This window comes from Eucalyptus grandis, chromosome 7 (assembly GCF_016545825.1).
Source record: "Eucalyptus grandis isolate ANBG69807.140 chromosome 7, ASM1654582v1, whole genome shotgun sequence".
Lineage (NCBI taxonomy): Eukaryota > Viridiplantae > Streptophyta > Magnoliopsida > Myrtales > Myrtaceae > Eucalyptus > Eucalyptus grandis.
This window is the reverse complement of record NC_052618.1, coordinates 32,419,752-32,434,359: the sequence shown is the minus strand read 5'-3', so window position 1 is coordinate 32,434,359 and position 14,608 is coordinate 32,419,752. Positions and strand designations below refer to the sequence as shown.

The following is a 14,608-nucleotide window of genomic DNA, read 5'->3' as shown; positions in this document are numbered from 1 at the left end:
CTCTTCGCTAAATATATTTGGTGCTGCATTCAACCGAATACATGGGACTCTTCCAATAGGTATGGGCCTTAAACTCCCAAATCTTGAAGTATTTTCTATTTGGGACAACCAACTTGAGGGGCCGATTCCTCCCTCGGTATCTAATTGCACAAAGCTAGTTTGGCTTATGATTGACGGTAACAGATTTTCTGGGAAAGTACCATCTATGGAAAATTTGCATAAGCTTTCTCGCTTTCAAATGCACCGTAATCTGCTTGGAAGTGGAAAACCTCAAAGCTTGAGCTTCCTTTGCTCATTAACTAACAGCACCGAATTAGAAGATCTGAATTTTAGCGCTAACAAGTTCGGTGGGGTGTTACCTAAATGCCTAGGTAATTTATCCACCACTCTCAAGGCCTTTGCAGCAACCAGGAATGAAATATTTGGTGAGATTCCAGAAGAAATCGGGAGTCTTATCAACCTGGAGGACTTATTTATGAATCGCAACCAGCTTTCGGGGGTTATCCCCTCAAATTTGGGGAATCTACAAATTCTAAAGCGATTGCAGTTGAACTATAGCAACCTCAAAGGGACTATCCCATCATCTTTGGGAAATCTAACCAAGTTGATTCAATTAGATCTTTCTGGGAACGATTTTCGTGGGCAAATTCCTTCACATCTATCAAACTGTCGGTCTCTTGATGCACTTGATCTATCTGACAACAATCTCAGCGGTGCCATACCCCCGCATCTTATTGGTCTCTCATCATTGGCCATCTTTCTGAACTTGTCAAATAACCATTTGACTGGGGTTCTACCCATAGAAGTTGGCAACCTGAGAGCTTTGAACGCGTTGGACATATCTGACAATTTATTGGTAGGTGAAATCCCGACTAGTCTAGGTGGTTGCACTTCATTAATACTTCTACGAATGGCGGGCAACTTCTTCCACGGGTCAATTCCACAGTCAATCAAATCGTTAAGAGGCATTGAACAGCTAGATCTTTCACGCAATAATTTGTCAGGTCAGATTCCAGAATTCTTAGCGGTATTTCGATCTTTAAATCTTTTGGATTTGTCGTGCAATAAGTTTGAAGGCATGCTACCATGTGAAGGAGTCTTTAAGAATGCTGCTCGTACTTCTATTGTTGGTAATAATGAGCTATGCGGCGGATTACCAGAATTTCATCTCCCTAATTGCATTTCCAAAAGCTACAAAAGCAGAATGATCAATATAGTGATAGTTTTCACTTATGTTATTTCTGGAGTTCTTGGAATGGCTCTTATTGTGGTTTTAATATATCTTTGTTGGGTGAAGAAGAAAGTAAATGAGCCAGTTTCAAGTTCAATGGATGATTCACGTCTAAATGTATCTTATGGGACACTCTTAAAAGCAACTAAAGGTTTTTCTGCGGCAAATTTGATCGGTGTTGGTAGCTTTGGTTCGGTTTACAAGGGGATACTTGAGGACAATGGAATGGTTGTTGCCGTGAAGGTACTTCATTTAGTCTGTCGTGGTGCTCTGAAGAGCTTCATAGTCGAGTGCGAGGCATTAAAGAACATCAAACATCGAAATCTTTTAAAGATACTAACAGTTTGCTCTGGTAGTGATTACCAAGGAAATGATTTTAAGGCCTTAGTCTACGAATTCATGGACAATGGAAGCTTGGAACAATGGCTACACTCATACGCAACATCATCTCATGGGAATATGCTCCCGAAAAAGTTGAATTTCATTTGGAGGATAAATATTGCAATTGATGTTGCTTCTGCCCTAGATTATCTTCATCACCAGTGCCACATCCCTATCGTTCATTGTGATTTAAAACCAAGCAATATCCTCTTAGATGCTGAGATGGTCGCACATGTTGGAGACTTTGGATTGGCAAAATTCCTTCTTGAATCATCCCTTGATACTGTAGATAATCAGATGAGCTCAGTGGGTCTTAGAGGGACAATGGGTTATGCTCCACCAGGTTCTCTCTCTCTCTCTCTCTCTCTCAAACCAATAAAAGTTTATATACCTAAAAATTATTGATCAGTCTTCTTATGGAAAGTTTGGTAGCTAATGACAACTCTTATAGTCTTACACACTTTACATTTTGATTTGATAATCTATGCTCTAATTTGATTTGGACTATGATCAAAATGTGTGGCAGAGTATGCGATGGGATGCGAGGTTTCAAGAGAAGGCGATGTCTATAGTTTCGGCATTCTCTTACTGGAGATATTCACAGGTTTGAGTCCCACCGATGACAAATTTAGAGACAATTTGACTCTTCATAGTTTTGTCGCAAAAGCTTTGCTCGAAGCGAGTGTTAGAAATCACGGACAACTTTATGCTTCAAGAAAAGAGAACCATTTAGGCCCGTATAGTTGCCGGCGTTGGTCTTCCGAAAGGGATAACATCTTTCAAGAGTGTTTGATCATGGTGTACAATATTGGAGTTACTTGTTCGTACCAAGAGCCAGGAAGACGGATGAGCATCAATGAAGTTGTAAACCAACTGCATTGGATTAGGAAGAAACTCTTTGCATTGGGTTTACATGAACATGATGAACCACCGATAGCTTAATTAGCTATCATACATGTAATGTCTTTATTAATTCCATCGCTGTAGTATTATTAACAATAACTCAACTGAGCAGAGCTCGATGGCCCTTTTGCTTCAGCTTTGACCAAACAGGACTTGGACTTGGCCTTGGATCGGCCCATCAGCCCAATTGTCAGTTTCAATCTCCCAGTTGTGAACCGCCATCGTTGAGAGCCATATATTTTCATCGTGTCGCAACAGGTCTTTTTCCCGCACTGCCAAGAGCCACCCCATCCACCCCCACGCGCCACCGCCTTAACTCCGATTGCAGTCGCCACCGCCGCGCTCCGCTCACATGTGACTGCCAAGTGACACCACCCCGTACTACCACTACGGAAATCCCCAGAACATCCGGCCCCACACGCCACCATGTCCTCGCACGATTGTCAAGTCCGATACACCCCGTCGGTCCGAGTTTCCAACCTTCAGTGCGTGCTCTCTCATGAAGGCGGTTTGGATTTGGAGTCTGATCCGTCGAGCCGGTCGGGAGGAGAGGAGCTTGTGGTCGCGCGCGGTCTTGTGGATGCGAAATCAGCCGGCGAAGGAGGGACGAGGAAACGCTTGAGGCAGAATGTCTTGGCCTCGCAAGACTCCGGTGATAGGGCGATGATCGCATGAAGGACTCAAACTGTAAGTATGTGTACACACAATACTATGAATTGGTTTACTCGATTATGCGACGTAATTTGATATACTTTCTACAGCATGTGATGATTGGTTTACGATAGTGTACTTAATGTAATTTTGGTCTTGATGAAACGAGGAAATATTAAAAAAAGATGTGTCACTTTCATCTTTCTTTTGGAAATATTCTTATTTGGGAAATTAAATTGCTTTGGAGATGGATGCACTAGTGCCTTCGGGCCTCATATACTAGTCCGGTTTGGGAAGACACAATCACAATGTTGATTTGGTGTACAGACCTAGGGAATAAGCAAGAAGAAAGTGTTTAAACCAAGGAGAAGATCAATGTTTAGAAAGTAGAGAAAGAAATCTAGGATTCACGTTCTCCCTGCTGTTGGGTGTCCTTGCATATTTGAGGGGCTTTCACATGCACTGGGTGCCTATACCCTTCTCTCACCTAATTGTGAGTTCCAATTGAGTGGGTCCACATATCTTGTTATCTTCTCATGGCAACCATACAGTAATCTCTCTGTTGTACTATTTCTTTCTTTGGAAAACTATAACATCAACGATCGGACAGGTTGGTCGCTCTTAGTTTTGTGAAATCTACGTGATGGAGCAAATTGCAGGTCATGCTTTAAAATGTCATAATTCGGATCTGCTGCACGTTGGAGATACAAAGAAGGCGAGTGCAAGCACTCTTCCTCTGTTTTTCAGATGGTTGAATGGGCACGATGGGTCATCACCTGGCATTGTGAGACAATGAGCAAAGACCATTTATCTATTGGATATTCCCACTCCTTCAAGCCTCCATGCAAGTTCCCTTGTCATTCTGACGATTGTTCTTACTCTTACAAGCCTCACAATGACCACAGCGGACCTATCTTTGTTATCGTGATTGAGAATGATAAGGTTGGTTCAGATTGCTCTGTTTTTTCCTTTAACCGGCAAACAGTCTATAATGCTTTGTTAGCTTGGCATGTGCTTGGTTTCTTGTTGAAGTCGGGCCATGATCGATGTGCATGCTTTCTTGAGAATACTTTTATCTGGTCAATGCAGATGTCTGTTCAAGAATACCAAGCGGATTCTACAATGATGGACTTAATAGAAAGAGCAGGGCGAGGAAGCGCCAGGTGGATGCCCTATGGTTTCCTTCTGAAGGAAGAACTGAGGCCAAGGCTGAACCGCCAGCCCATTGGTGACCCAACCTGCAAACTGAGGATGGGGGATGTAGTGGAACTTATGCCAGCCCTACCCGACAAGTCTTTGACAGAATACCGGGAAGAAATCCAGCGCATGTATAACCATGGCCCGACAGTGTCGAGCACAGGTCCTGCTGCTAGTACTGTGGTCGGGTGGAGAAACCAACACTCAGCCTGTTGCGCCAACCATATGTGATTTTAAGTAGTTATATAATTATTTTGATAGATACATGTACAGAACTAGATCTGTTTGGTCCTGGGATGAGAAAAGGGGATATTGATCTGACCATATGGATTCAAAATTCAATGAAGTTATGAAATGATTCTTTCTCTAAGATGAGGACTTCAAGGTCGTGTTCTGCTTAGTGTTGATTTCTGCCTGCATAGATCTGTTTCTAAAATGGGAGCCTTGCCTTGTGCGGTTTGCACTACTATGGCAAATTGCAGATAGTTCTCTCTTCGTGAGGTCTGAAGATCTTTTGGATCATGCAAATCACGAATATGGTTCGCTGAGTAACCCGTCTGAAAGATGTGCATGTAAGTTGTCTGCAGTCTCGATCCAATACGGAGTTCTAAATCTCCATGCATGATCTGCAAAAACAGCTTAGCTTTTCATGCTCTTTCATAAATCTTAATGAAAGAAAGACAAACTGAATCGTCTCGGACATGATGGGATGACTCCTCATCCGCTCAAATTTCAAAGCTAATAAGGTGCTGAACAACTTGCTTGATTGGTTGTAATATGTATAAGCCAATCTGGGGTCAAAGACCTGTTAAAATCCCTGAAGTGACATTCCATGGTTTCTAACGCCTGCGATCTTCCTTTCCAATATGTCTAGTGACATTCCTTGGATTGACTTCATCCAGTATGTTTTCTTGGGAGAGTCGAGTGGCAAGAGAGCCCACGTTCAGGTACTCGGAACGAGCAAGAAAAGCAGTTCAGCTGGTTTCCACGAGCTCATTGTATCCAACTATAAATGCCTACAATGGCCATTTTGAACCACGTTAACTAATCTTATCTACACCTCAGTTATCTTCAGCACCTTCATCCCAGAAACCATGCGATCCTCCGACTCAAGATGAAGGTAAAAACACTGGTTGTGATGATGAATTTTTCTTTGAATTCATACTCTCTTCTCTCACACACAAATACACGAAAAGTATTCATTTCCTCATTTCACTTTTCACTTTAACCATTGGTTTTGATTGATTGCAGCTCTTCAGCTGGATGCAGAACAAGCTGAGCATGAGATAGGAGTAATATACTCGTAAAGCCATTAGAGTTTTCAGCAACCTGTCACCATAAGTACTATTTTGGCATGTCTTTGTAATGGATGATTCTTGATTTGATACTGTGCATCGCAAAAGCTGAAAGCTAAGAATGAACCATACTCTCATTAGGGTAGAATTGAAGGCCTATTATCGATATGTTTCTGCTGCCATGTGTGCATTTGCTTACGGAAATGTTGTGCTGTGAACGGTGTTGGGTGGTCTTAGGCCTCTTTCACCCCCCAAAGTTAGCTCAAGAGGTGAGGTTTTCCCTCACACTTATAAACTGACCACCTATCCATTTCACAACTGTTATAGGATAATCCCAACAATCTCCTTCTCACATATTGGGCTTAGGTCGGAAGCCGCAACAACCCTCTCTGAGAGACTACTAGGTCTAGACTTGTTGGTAACCTAAACTTTGATGCTAGTATTGGGTGGTCTTGGACCTCTCTTATCCTAAAAGCTAGCTCAAGAAATGAAACTTTTCCTCACACTTATAAACTTGTTACTTACCCCTTCCATAATCAATGTGAGATAACCCTAACAAATAGGGGCTTTTGTAGTCGGTGAATGCGCTTATCATTTCCTTACATGACTGCATGATCTTGATTGTAATAACTAGGAATCTACTTACAGCCTACAACTTCTATGTTGTTATACAAGGTGGTACTTTTCCAATCCACTTACTTTATATTTTGGAGGAATTAAGAGGAATTTGTTCTTTATTCCACTTCTAGGACATGGGTTTTATTGTGAGTGGACCACATTGATGTAGACATACATGAACTTCATGTCGTCTCTTGCATTGGCAGAATTTCATATCTTGTTAAACCATAATGGTTCAGATCAGATGAAAATAGAATCTTGAGAAGAGTTCATTAACCGCCACATGGATTACTTGCAAGTGGGACTTTTGGGACAAAGTGGGCCTGCGAGATGGACCGGAACATTCTACTACAAAGCCCATCAAAGAAAGGATTATGGGCCAGGCCTTCGGGCTTTTGTTTTTTCATTTTGGCCCAAACATAAGTTTTGGGCCTAGACGTAGCAGATGCGGCCATGGACCTTGGATGGCAAAGGCTCGCCGAATGTGATGGCCTTGGACCTTGAAAAAGCCATTTAAGCCTATTGTCAATTTGAGGCTTGCCTCAAGATCGGACCCTAGAGCTCGCCGACCTCTGGTGAGCGATGCGTCACTCGTGGCACGCCGCTTGCCAGATTGACGAGCTAGCAGTGAGGGCGGGCCTCTGGTTTGCCGCTCGACGATCTGCTCGCCGCTCACAAGATCGGTGAGACGGCGGAAGCTAGCCTTCGGCTAGTCGTCGGCCGTCACGTGGCCGACGATCGGCCAAATAAGAACAAAAATAGAAAATGAAAGAAAAATAAAAATAAAAATAATTAGAAAATAATTAGAAATTTTAATTTTTAAATAATTTGAAAAAAAATAATATAATAATTAAATAATTAAAAAATACGTAGATAAAAATATTTTTCTTACCGAATAACGAAAAATATTTTCCATTTTAATTTCAGGTTTCAGACAAACACGGGAAAATAATGACATTTTTTTCTGGAAAATGACTTCCTAAAAAATAGTTTCTAAAAATACTGCATTTTTTGTGAAATGAATGGAGCCTAAATGTAATTTTATCTTATTATTTATTCTTATAACTATCTCATTCTCTGAACTTCAAAAAGCAGTTATAGTAAAGTGAAAGTAAAATGCTTTTCCTTTTGGTTTACGCACATAGTAAAGCAAATCTTCAAACCAGTGTCAACTCTTTAACCCATCATCAAGTCAACTACTTTTGTCTTTTATAATAAGACATTGGAACTAAACAATTTCCCACAAAATATAAAATTTCTACTTGTTTCGCGAAAAATGAATGAGTTATAAAATTTTTCTAAAAAATGATAGCTTGTATTACTTAAATTAATTAGTCGATGAAAATGATTTTCATTATCTACAATAATTTATATTTAAATATTTTCGTAGAAAATGAAAATACATCCGTTAAACGGGTGGGTCGGGTTGGGTTTGGGTCGGGTCATAAATGGTTCGACCCAAATCGATCCATTTAACCCGTTTATGACCTATTTATTGTAGTGCAAATTTTTTGACCCATACCCGACCCGACCCATTCCCAACCCATACCCGACCCATTTAACAAAACCTAAAGAAACTTATATAATACAAATTTAATGGATATATATATATTAATATGGTATTGATAACATGATTTTATACGATACAAATTTAATGGATAATTTTTATAATTTTTAAATAATTATTTTTATTTTTTATTTTTAAAAATTATTTCTTAATTATTTTTATTTTTTAATTTCTTTTTCTCTTTTATTTTTATTTTTTCTTCTTCCTCTTCGTTGGTCGGTTCCAGCCACGATGACGGCGGTGGCCCGACCACAAGCGGGCGCTCGCCCGGCTCACGACGTCAGCGAGCTCGAGCTCGCCCCTCGCCGGATCTAGCGAGGTGGAGCCTCACCCGACGCCCGGCGAGTTCGAGTCTCGCCCGATCGGCGAGGCTAGGGCCTTAGCGGACGTCGGCGAGGCCTCGCCTCGCCGGATCCGGCGAGCTCGAGGCTCACGGGTGTCGAGCGAGCTCGAGCTCGCCCTCGCCGGATCGGCGAGGCCGGAGCCTCGCCCAACGCCGACGAGTTCGCATCTCACCGGATCGGCGAGGCTCGAGCCTCGCCGGGCGTTGGCGAGCTCGAGCTTGCCCCCTCGCCCAATGCTAGCAAGTTCGAGCCTCGCCGAGCATTGGCAAGGCCTCCGCCTCGCTAGATCCGGTAGCTCGAGCTTGCTCGATGTTGAGTGAGCTCAAGGCTCCCGGCGGTCGCTAGCCATCGCCGTCTTTGGCGATCGGAGGAAGAAGAAAGAAAAAATAATGGAAAGAAAAAATAGTTAAAATAAAAATAATTATAATTTCGATTTTATAAAAAAAAAATTGTAAAGTTAAAGAGAAGAGAGAGTGATAGTGAGGTTTTGAGTGGAAATAAATGGGTTCATTTTTAATGGGTTGATAAATGAGTCATAAACGGGTCGAGAGGCTGCCCATTCAAAACTCATATATCTTAATGTTGACCCATCAAAACTCATTATGGATGCTTATGATATAAAACTTGACCCATTAATGACCCATTTAATCATAAATGGGTTGCACAACCCATTTAACACCTCTACTTTTCACTCATTCATTTTTATAATAGATATAAGTTATAATTTTTTTAAAATATTTTCTAAATCATTAATTTTCTGAAAAATAAACAGAGTTTTATTTGCATATAAAAGTGAATTTATCAAGTGACTAATTTGCCACAAAAAAAAAAAAAAAAAGTCAATTTGAGGCAGATTCATGTCCTCTTAAAAGAAGTCACAGAATTTTGACCCGAAAAAAAAAAAAAAGAAGTCACAGAAGCAAAAAGATGTTATCTATTGTATACAAGTTACAGAAGTGATTGTTCAAGAAGTGAAGCCTACCATTTTGGGTAGTTCCTCTCTGCCGTTCTGTGTAGCTATGGCTTTCTATTGACTTAAACCCTAACCCATCCATCATGATTTTGCCCTAATTCTCTTCTACAGCTCGTTCCCTATTCCACAACCTTTGGAGCAACTGCGTGTCATTCTCCTTTGGCACCTGTGCCAAACCCTTCCGCCTCCAAATCCTTTGCCATTCTCACAGCTTTGTCTCAAAATCCACGTCGCCCTCCACAAATCCCTTGGCTCCTTCTGCGACTCTTTGCCCTCTACTACTGGTGAATGCTCCAACGTTGATGATGGCGGTGGAAGAAGGTGCTATTGAGCGTCTGGCATATCTCTGCAGTAAACTAGGTAAGTTAATGTACGAAAATGATATGAATATTCGCGACGAAGAACTTTTAGAGGAAAATATCATGGAATGTCGAGTCCCTCTTGTCGGGCAACTTTTCCAAAAGCCCGAGTGCTATCCCAACTAAAATTTTATTTCGAAGGAAAATTACACCTGATCACACATGCTCTTTATGTAATCAAAGCATGTAGCACCCGTTTTTATTGGGTTCTTGGAGGAAGGAAATTTGGTCGAAGCCTGTGCTGAATGTCCACATCTCAAGTCAGGGCCTTACTCTAACTGAAGATTGGTTTGGGAATTTGAAAGGAAAGTCGAGCAACTCACGGAATCTAAAGTTGGCTATTGCGACACCATGGAATATCTGGAAGGCGCGCAACCAAGCCATCTTCAAGAATAAAAAACCTGACACAATCAACCTCATCAACTCTGTTTCGACTGTGTTGAAAAGCTCTTACAGATGGAACCCCAAACTCAGCAAATCCGGGAACAAAGGCAACGATTTTTCATGGACTTGGAGAGCACAGATAAACTTAAATGGGAAGCTCACGCACTTACCTTGAAATGCAAAGTTATGTTACTGCCCTCTTCTAAATCCAAATTGTTTATTGTTAAAGGGAGGCTAATATTATAGCAGATTAGATTATCAAAACCCACAAAAGTAACTACCTATCTCTAAATTGAATCTTATCCCATTTTTCAAGCACTTTGAAAGCTCTTATGTATCGATACCCATTTATGGCTCTACTATCTTACAAACAAAGAAACCACCCCATGTGGTGGCCGCATTGGCTCAAGCTCCCTCCCTCTCATGAAAGGGGAAGAGTTCGAATCTCAGCGTGGTCACAAGTGATCTTAAGTGTGGTGTCGTGGTGGTGAGTGGGTTAACACTTTCAGGGTTTACGTCATCAATTAGTCACGGTATATAGTGATTCTCAGGTCATAAAAAAAACAAAAAACAAAACAAAGAAAAGAAACCCATCCGTGGCATCCGTGGCATCCGTGGCAGGTATTTGTCCTTCAAGGACTTGCTCCGGCGGATCCTCGATCAAACAAACAAAAAAAAGTCATAGGTAATCTTGTACTTCCAAAAATTTTCAGTGACATTTATAACAGGTGCTGCTCCTGTTTTCCGACCGTTTGGAACGCGGGAACGCCTCAAGACACCCCAGAGTCCATTCCATCCGGACACGCGAAAGACACATCTCATATCGACCAAGAAGCCGAGGCCCAGCAAAGCGCATCGGAAGAGATTCGGGCATGACTCAAGAGAAACTCTGAAGCTCGCGGGCGATGAGTTCCCTGAAAATCATTGCCAAACACCCGAGCATCTCCCAAATCGATTCCTCCACCACCCTCCGAGAGCTCCGGCAAATCCACGCCCACCTCCTCCTCAACGGCCTCCTCACCGACCCTCATCTCTCGGGCCAGTTCGTCGCCGCCATCGCCCTCAGGAACCCCGACAACCTCGACTACTCCGGCCGGGTCCTCGACCGGTGCGAGGAGCCCACTCTGTTCAGCTTGAATTCCATGATCAGGGTCCACTCCAAGGGCCCCACCCCGCAGAAGAGCTTCCACTTCTACGGCAGGATCCGGCGTCGCGGCCTGTCGCCGGACAATTACACTTTCAGCTTCTTGGTCCGCGCGTGCGCGCAGCTCCTGGCGCGCGGCGTGGGGGAAGCCGTCCACGGCGCGCTCGTGAGGCACGGGTTCGAGAGCGACCCGCATGTTCAGAGCGGGCTGATCAATATGTATGCGGAGATGGGTAGTTTGGAATCGTGTCGTAGGGTGTTCGGAGGGATTCTTGATCATGACGTGGTGTGTCAGACGGCGATGCTGAGCGCTTCCGCGAAGTTGGGGGATGTCGCGTTTGCTAAGAAGCTGTTTGACGAAATGCCCGAGAGAGATACTGTTACTTGGAATGCGATGATTGCTGGGTATGCCCAGTGTGGGGAACCGAGGCAGGCGTTGAATTTGTTCCATGAGATGCAACTGGAAGGTGTGAAGGTCAATGAGCCTTCTATGGTTCCGGTTCTATCTGCGTGTACTCAATTAGGTGTGCTGGATCAAGGGAGGTGGGCTCATGCATATATTGAAAAGAACAGGCTCCGGATGACGTTGACGCTAGGAACTGCATTGATTGATATGTATGCCAAATGCGGTGACATGGATAAGGCCATGGAGGTCTTCTGGGGGATGAAAGAAAGGAACGTGTACACATGGAGTAGTGCCATGAATGGACTAGCCATGAATGGAGCTGGTAAGGAATGTCTTGAGCTTTTCTCACTCATGAAGAAAGACGGTGTTCTCCCGAATGAAGTGACTTTTGTGTCAGTATTGAGAGGATGCAGTGTAGTTGGACTAGTCGAGGAAGGCTGTAAGCATTTTGTCTCAATGACAGAGTTGTATGGAATCCAGCCTGAACTGGAGCATTATGGCTGCATGGTTGATTTGTATGGCCGAGCTGGCCGTTTAAATGAAGCCTTAAAATTCATCAATGACATGCCAGTGGAGCCTCATGCCGGCGCTTGGGGAGCTTTACTAAATGCAAGTAAAATTCACAAGAATATGGAAATAGGTGAGCTTGCCTCAAGAAAGATGCTGGAGCTTGAAGCAAAGAGTCATGGTGCTTATGTGCTTTTGTCCAATATCTATGCTGAAAACAAAAGCTGGGAAGGTGTGAGCCATGTGCGGCAGGTAATGAAGTCCAGAGGCGTGAAGAAGCTTCCGGGCTGCAGCGTTGTAGAAGTTGATGGTGAAGTTCATGAGTTTTTTGTTGGAGATAACTCCCACCAAATGTATAACGAAATTAAAGTGATGCTGGGCGAGATCTTCAGGAGGCTGAGATTATCAGGGTACATGGCTGACACGAACCCTGTTTTGTTCGATATAGAAGAAGAAGAGAAAGAGAATGCTCTGTCTCTACACAGTGAGAAGATTGCCACTGCATTTGGTTTGATCAGATTGAAGAAAGACATTCCCATAAGAATCGTTAAAAACCTTAGGATCTGTTGGGATTGTCATGATTTTATGAAAATGGTTTCTCGAACTTTTGATAGGGAAATTGTTGTGAGGGACAATAATAGGTTTCACCATTTCAGAGGTGGCGGATGCTCTTGCAGGGATTATTGGTGAGAATTAACAGTTTAGTTGTACAAATTATTATTGGCAGTGTATCTTCACATGCATTGTTTGTCCGTGAATCCATCACCAAATGCTGAGAGCTAATTACTGAACAATCATGAATCCAAATCAGCCTGTTCTATTATTACATATCCTGCCACATGAATTTGCAAACAAAGGACTATTTTTTGTCCTTGAGTTCAGGGTCTCCTGACCCTGTAAATCAGGTGAATGCTGCCGATTGAGTTTCACTTACAACACCAGTGGCTTCATTGAGCCATCCTAGTCTTGTGGATTGTGAAGCAGATAACAAGAACAATATGATCAGGGAGTTAACAAAAACCACATGGATGAACCCTGAGAACCGGTATTCAATGTCCAATCCTGAGGCTTGGCAAGAAAAGAATATAATTTCCGCTGCACGATTGGTGTGTTTTACGCAACCTCAATGCCATCAACATCTCCAACAGTGGGAAAGGGAAAATGGACATGCTTTTGGCTTGATGCTTGGTGCAGGTATATGCCTCTCATAAATTGTTTCCTGGACGTTTTACTATTTCTAGGAACAAGGAGGCCCTTTTCTATGAATGCTATCAGTCCATTGATGGGAGAATCACTTGGGAAGTTGATCTTTCAAGACAAGCCTCCAACTAGGAACTAAAATCTTTCGCTACTTTTTCCTGATTTGCTGTATAAAGATCTCTATCAATTCTGCTGTAGAAATAGAACATTTTCTGTAAGATTTCATTTCAATTTGTTATGTTTCCTTGGTAGTTATTTGGAAAGTGAGAACTTCGTAAGCAACTTGGAATGTATTCTAACCTTAATAAATTGGCAGTAGAGGCAGAGTGTGAGTGAATAGGCCCTTCCTTTGCAAAGCAGAGGCAGATAAGGTGAGACATCTTCTCCTTCAATGTTCTTGGACAGATTGTTTTGGATGGCCTCTTATGCTTTCACTGGGCTAACTTTGGTCACAGGATCAGAGGACCTCTTCAATCCCTCATACTGGTTCTTGGTTGATTCGGAAAGCACATAAGACGAGAGCCAAGGAGAGAAGATGCCTGTTTTGGCAATTTTAGAGGATTTGCTGAAAATAATTACATCTTTTGGTATAGTGGAACCTTGTGCATGCAAATGCTTGGATTAACATTGTAGATGCTTCGTGTTGTTACTCAAACTCTTTTTTAGTCCTACATGTTTTCTTTTAATATGGGTTTGCACCCCCTTGCTGCATCATAGTGGTTTATCTTTTATCTATCAAAAGAAGAGTATTTTTTTCTATAAAACTCAAAGATGTTTTCTGAATTCTGGTATATGTATGAAGGAGGTCCCAACTCTTCTGGTTTTCTATGTTTTTACTCAGATTCACTGTGCTCAAAACAACTTGATAGGCTATGAGATGATTAGATTGGTTGTCAAATTAGTCCATAAGTTGCCTTGTGGCCAATCTGCTGTTACTGACCCTCTTCATCATTCCACTGAACCTGCTAAGAGAGATGATCAATTTACCCTTAAAAATTAAACGGGTTAGTTGAGTCATGTAAACAGTATAGACAATGTTTCAAGAATAGTTTTGATTAAACTTGAAGAGACAATTAAAGGTTCTGTTCCCTTTTTCCTGGCCAGTGATAAAGACCTCGTTTCTGAAAAGATTAAAAGGTGAGGTTTCTCAATCCAAATAATCCTGTTCCAAATTCAGTCCTACTCAAAACTTTACTTGTTATAAGGCACTCCTGATATCAACAGCCCATTCTGTGCATCATAAGAATATTTTATTGCAGTGTTGACAGGATGTCTTGTTGAGCATCTTGATAGTTGATCTGCATATTCTGCCCACAGATAGATGAACTTTGCTCTGTTTTTTCTGTATCCCTATATGCCTAGTGGATTGAGCTTAGAATGTTCATTGCAGCTAGCAGAAATGTGTTCAAAGTAAAAAATATGATGCTGATAATGACCTACTAATCCTA

At 42.2% G+C, this 14,608-nt stretch overlaps 3 protein-coding genes across 4 annotated transcripts; all 3 read left to right on the top strand.

The window, feature by feature from the left end:
* Positions 1-205: 205 nt before the first annotated feature.
* LOC104430149 (probable LRR receptor-like serine/threonine-protein kinase At3g47570) lies at positions 206-3,190 on the top strand. Its single transcript, XM_039317743.1, has 3 exons — positions 206-1,955; positions 2,139-2,216; positions 3,021-3,190. The coding sequence occupies exons 1-3, from the start codon at positions 206-208 to the stop codon at positions 3,188-3,190; spliced, it is 1,998 nt and encodes a 665-aa protein (XP_039173677.1).
* A 256-nt stretch (positions 3,191-3,446) lies between these two features.
* Positions 3,447-5,670, top strand: LOC120296086 (probable GTP diphosphokinase RSH2, chloroplastic). The gene is made up of 5 exons (XM_039317742.1): positions 3,447-4,108; positions 4,256-4,590; positions 5,238-5,310; positions 5,429-5,483; positions 5,615-5,670. The coding sequence occupies exons 1-5, from the start codon at positions 3,914-3,916 to the stop codon at positions 5,668-5,670; spliced, it is 714 nt and encodes a 237-aa protein (XP_039173676.1). The 5' UTR covers positions 3,447-3,913.
* Positions 5,671-10,664: 4,994 nt separating this feature from the next.
* Positions 10,665-13,986, top strand: LOC104452646 (putative pentatricopeptide repeat-containing protein At5g40405). Of its 2 annotated transcripts, none has more exons than XM_039316436.1 (3): positions 10,665-13,154; positions 13,480-13,531; positions 13,616-13,986. In XM_039316436.1, the coding sequence occupies exon 1, from the start codon at positions 10,809-10,811 to the stop codon at positions 12,648-12,650; it is 1,842 nt and encodes a 613-aa protein (XP_039172370.1). In that variant the 5' UTR covers positions 10,665-10,808; the 3' UTR covers positions 12,651-13,154; positions 13,480-13,531; positions 13,616-13,986. The 2 variants fall into 2 exon arrangements, with proteins under 2 accessions (XP_039172370.1, XP_010065411.2); XM_010067109.3 differs by having other exon boundaries at positions 13,477-13,531.
* The last annotated feature ends 622 nt before the right edge of the window (positions 13,987-14,608 follow it).

What these genes read in the sequence shown, in the direction of transcription:
- LOC120296086 (XM_039317742.1), top strand. Translation starts at nt 3,914, where the DNA reads ATGGTTGAATGGGCACGATGGGTCATCACCTGGCATTGTGAGACAATG. An exon ending in TCGTGATTGAGAATGATAAG is followed by an intron (nt 4,109 to 4,255) that starts GTTGGTTCAGAT and finishes TGGTCAATGCAG; the next exon opens with ATGTCTGTTCAAGAATACCA. An exon ending in GCAAGAGAGCCCACGTTCAG is followed by an intron (nt 5,311 to 5,428) that starts GTACTCGGAACG and finishes TCTACACCTCAG; the next exon opens with TTATCTTCAGCACCTTCATC.
- LOC104430149 (XM_039317743.1), top strand. Translation starts at nt 206, where the DNA reads ATGGAAAATTTGCATAAGCTTTCTCGCTTTCAAATGCACCGTAATCTG. An exon ending in AATGGGTTATGCTCCACCAG is followed by an intron (nt 1,956 to 2,138) that starts GTTCTCTCTCTC and finishes AATGTGTGGCAG; the next exon opens with AGTATGCGATGGGATGCGAG. An exon ending in CTTACTGGAGATATTCACAG is followed by an intron (nt 2,217 to 3,020) that starts GTTTGAGTCCCA and finishes TCTCTCATGAAG; the next exon opens with GCGGTTTGGATTTGGAGTCT.
- LOC104452646 (XM_039316436.1), top strand. Translation starts at nt 10,809, where the DNA reads ATGAGTTCCCTGAAAATCATTGCCAAACACCCGAGCATCTCCCAAATC.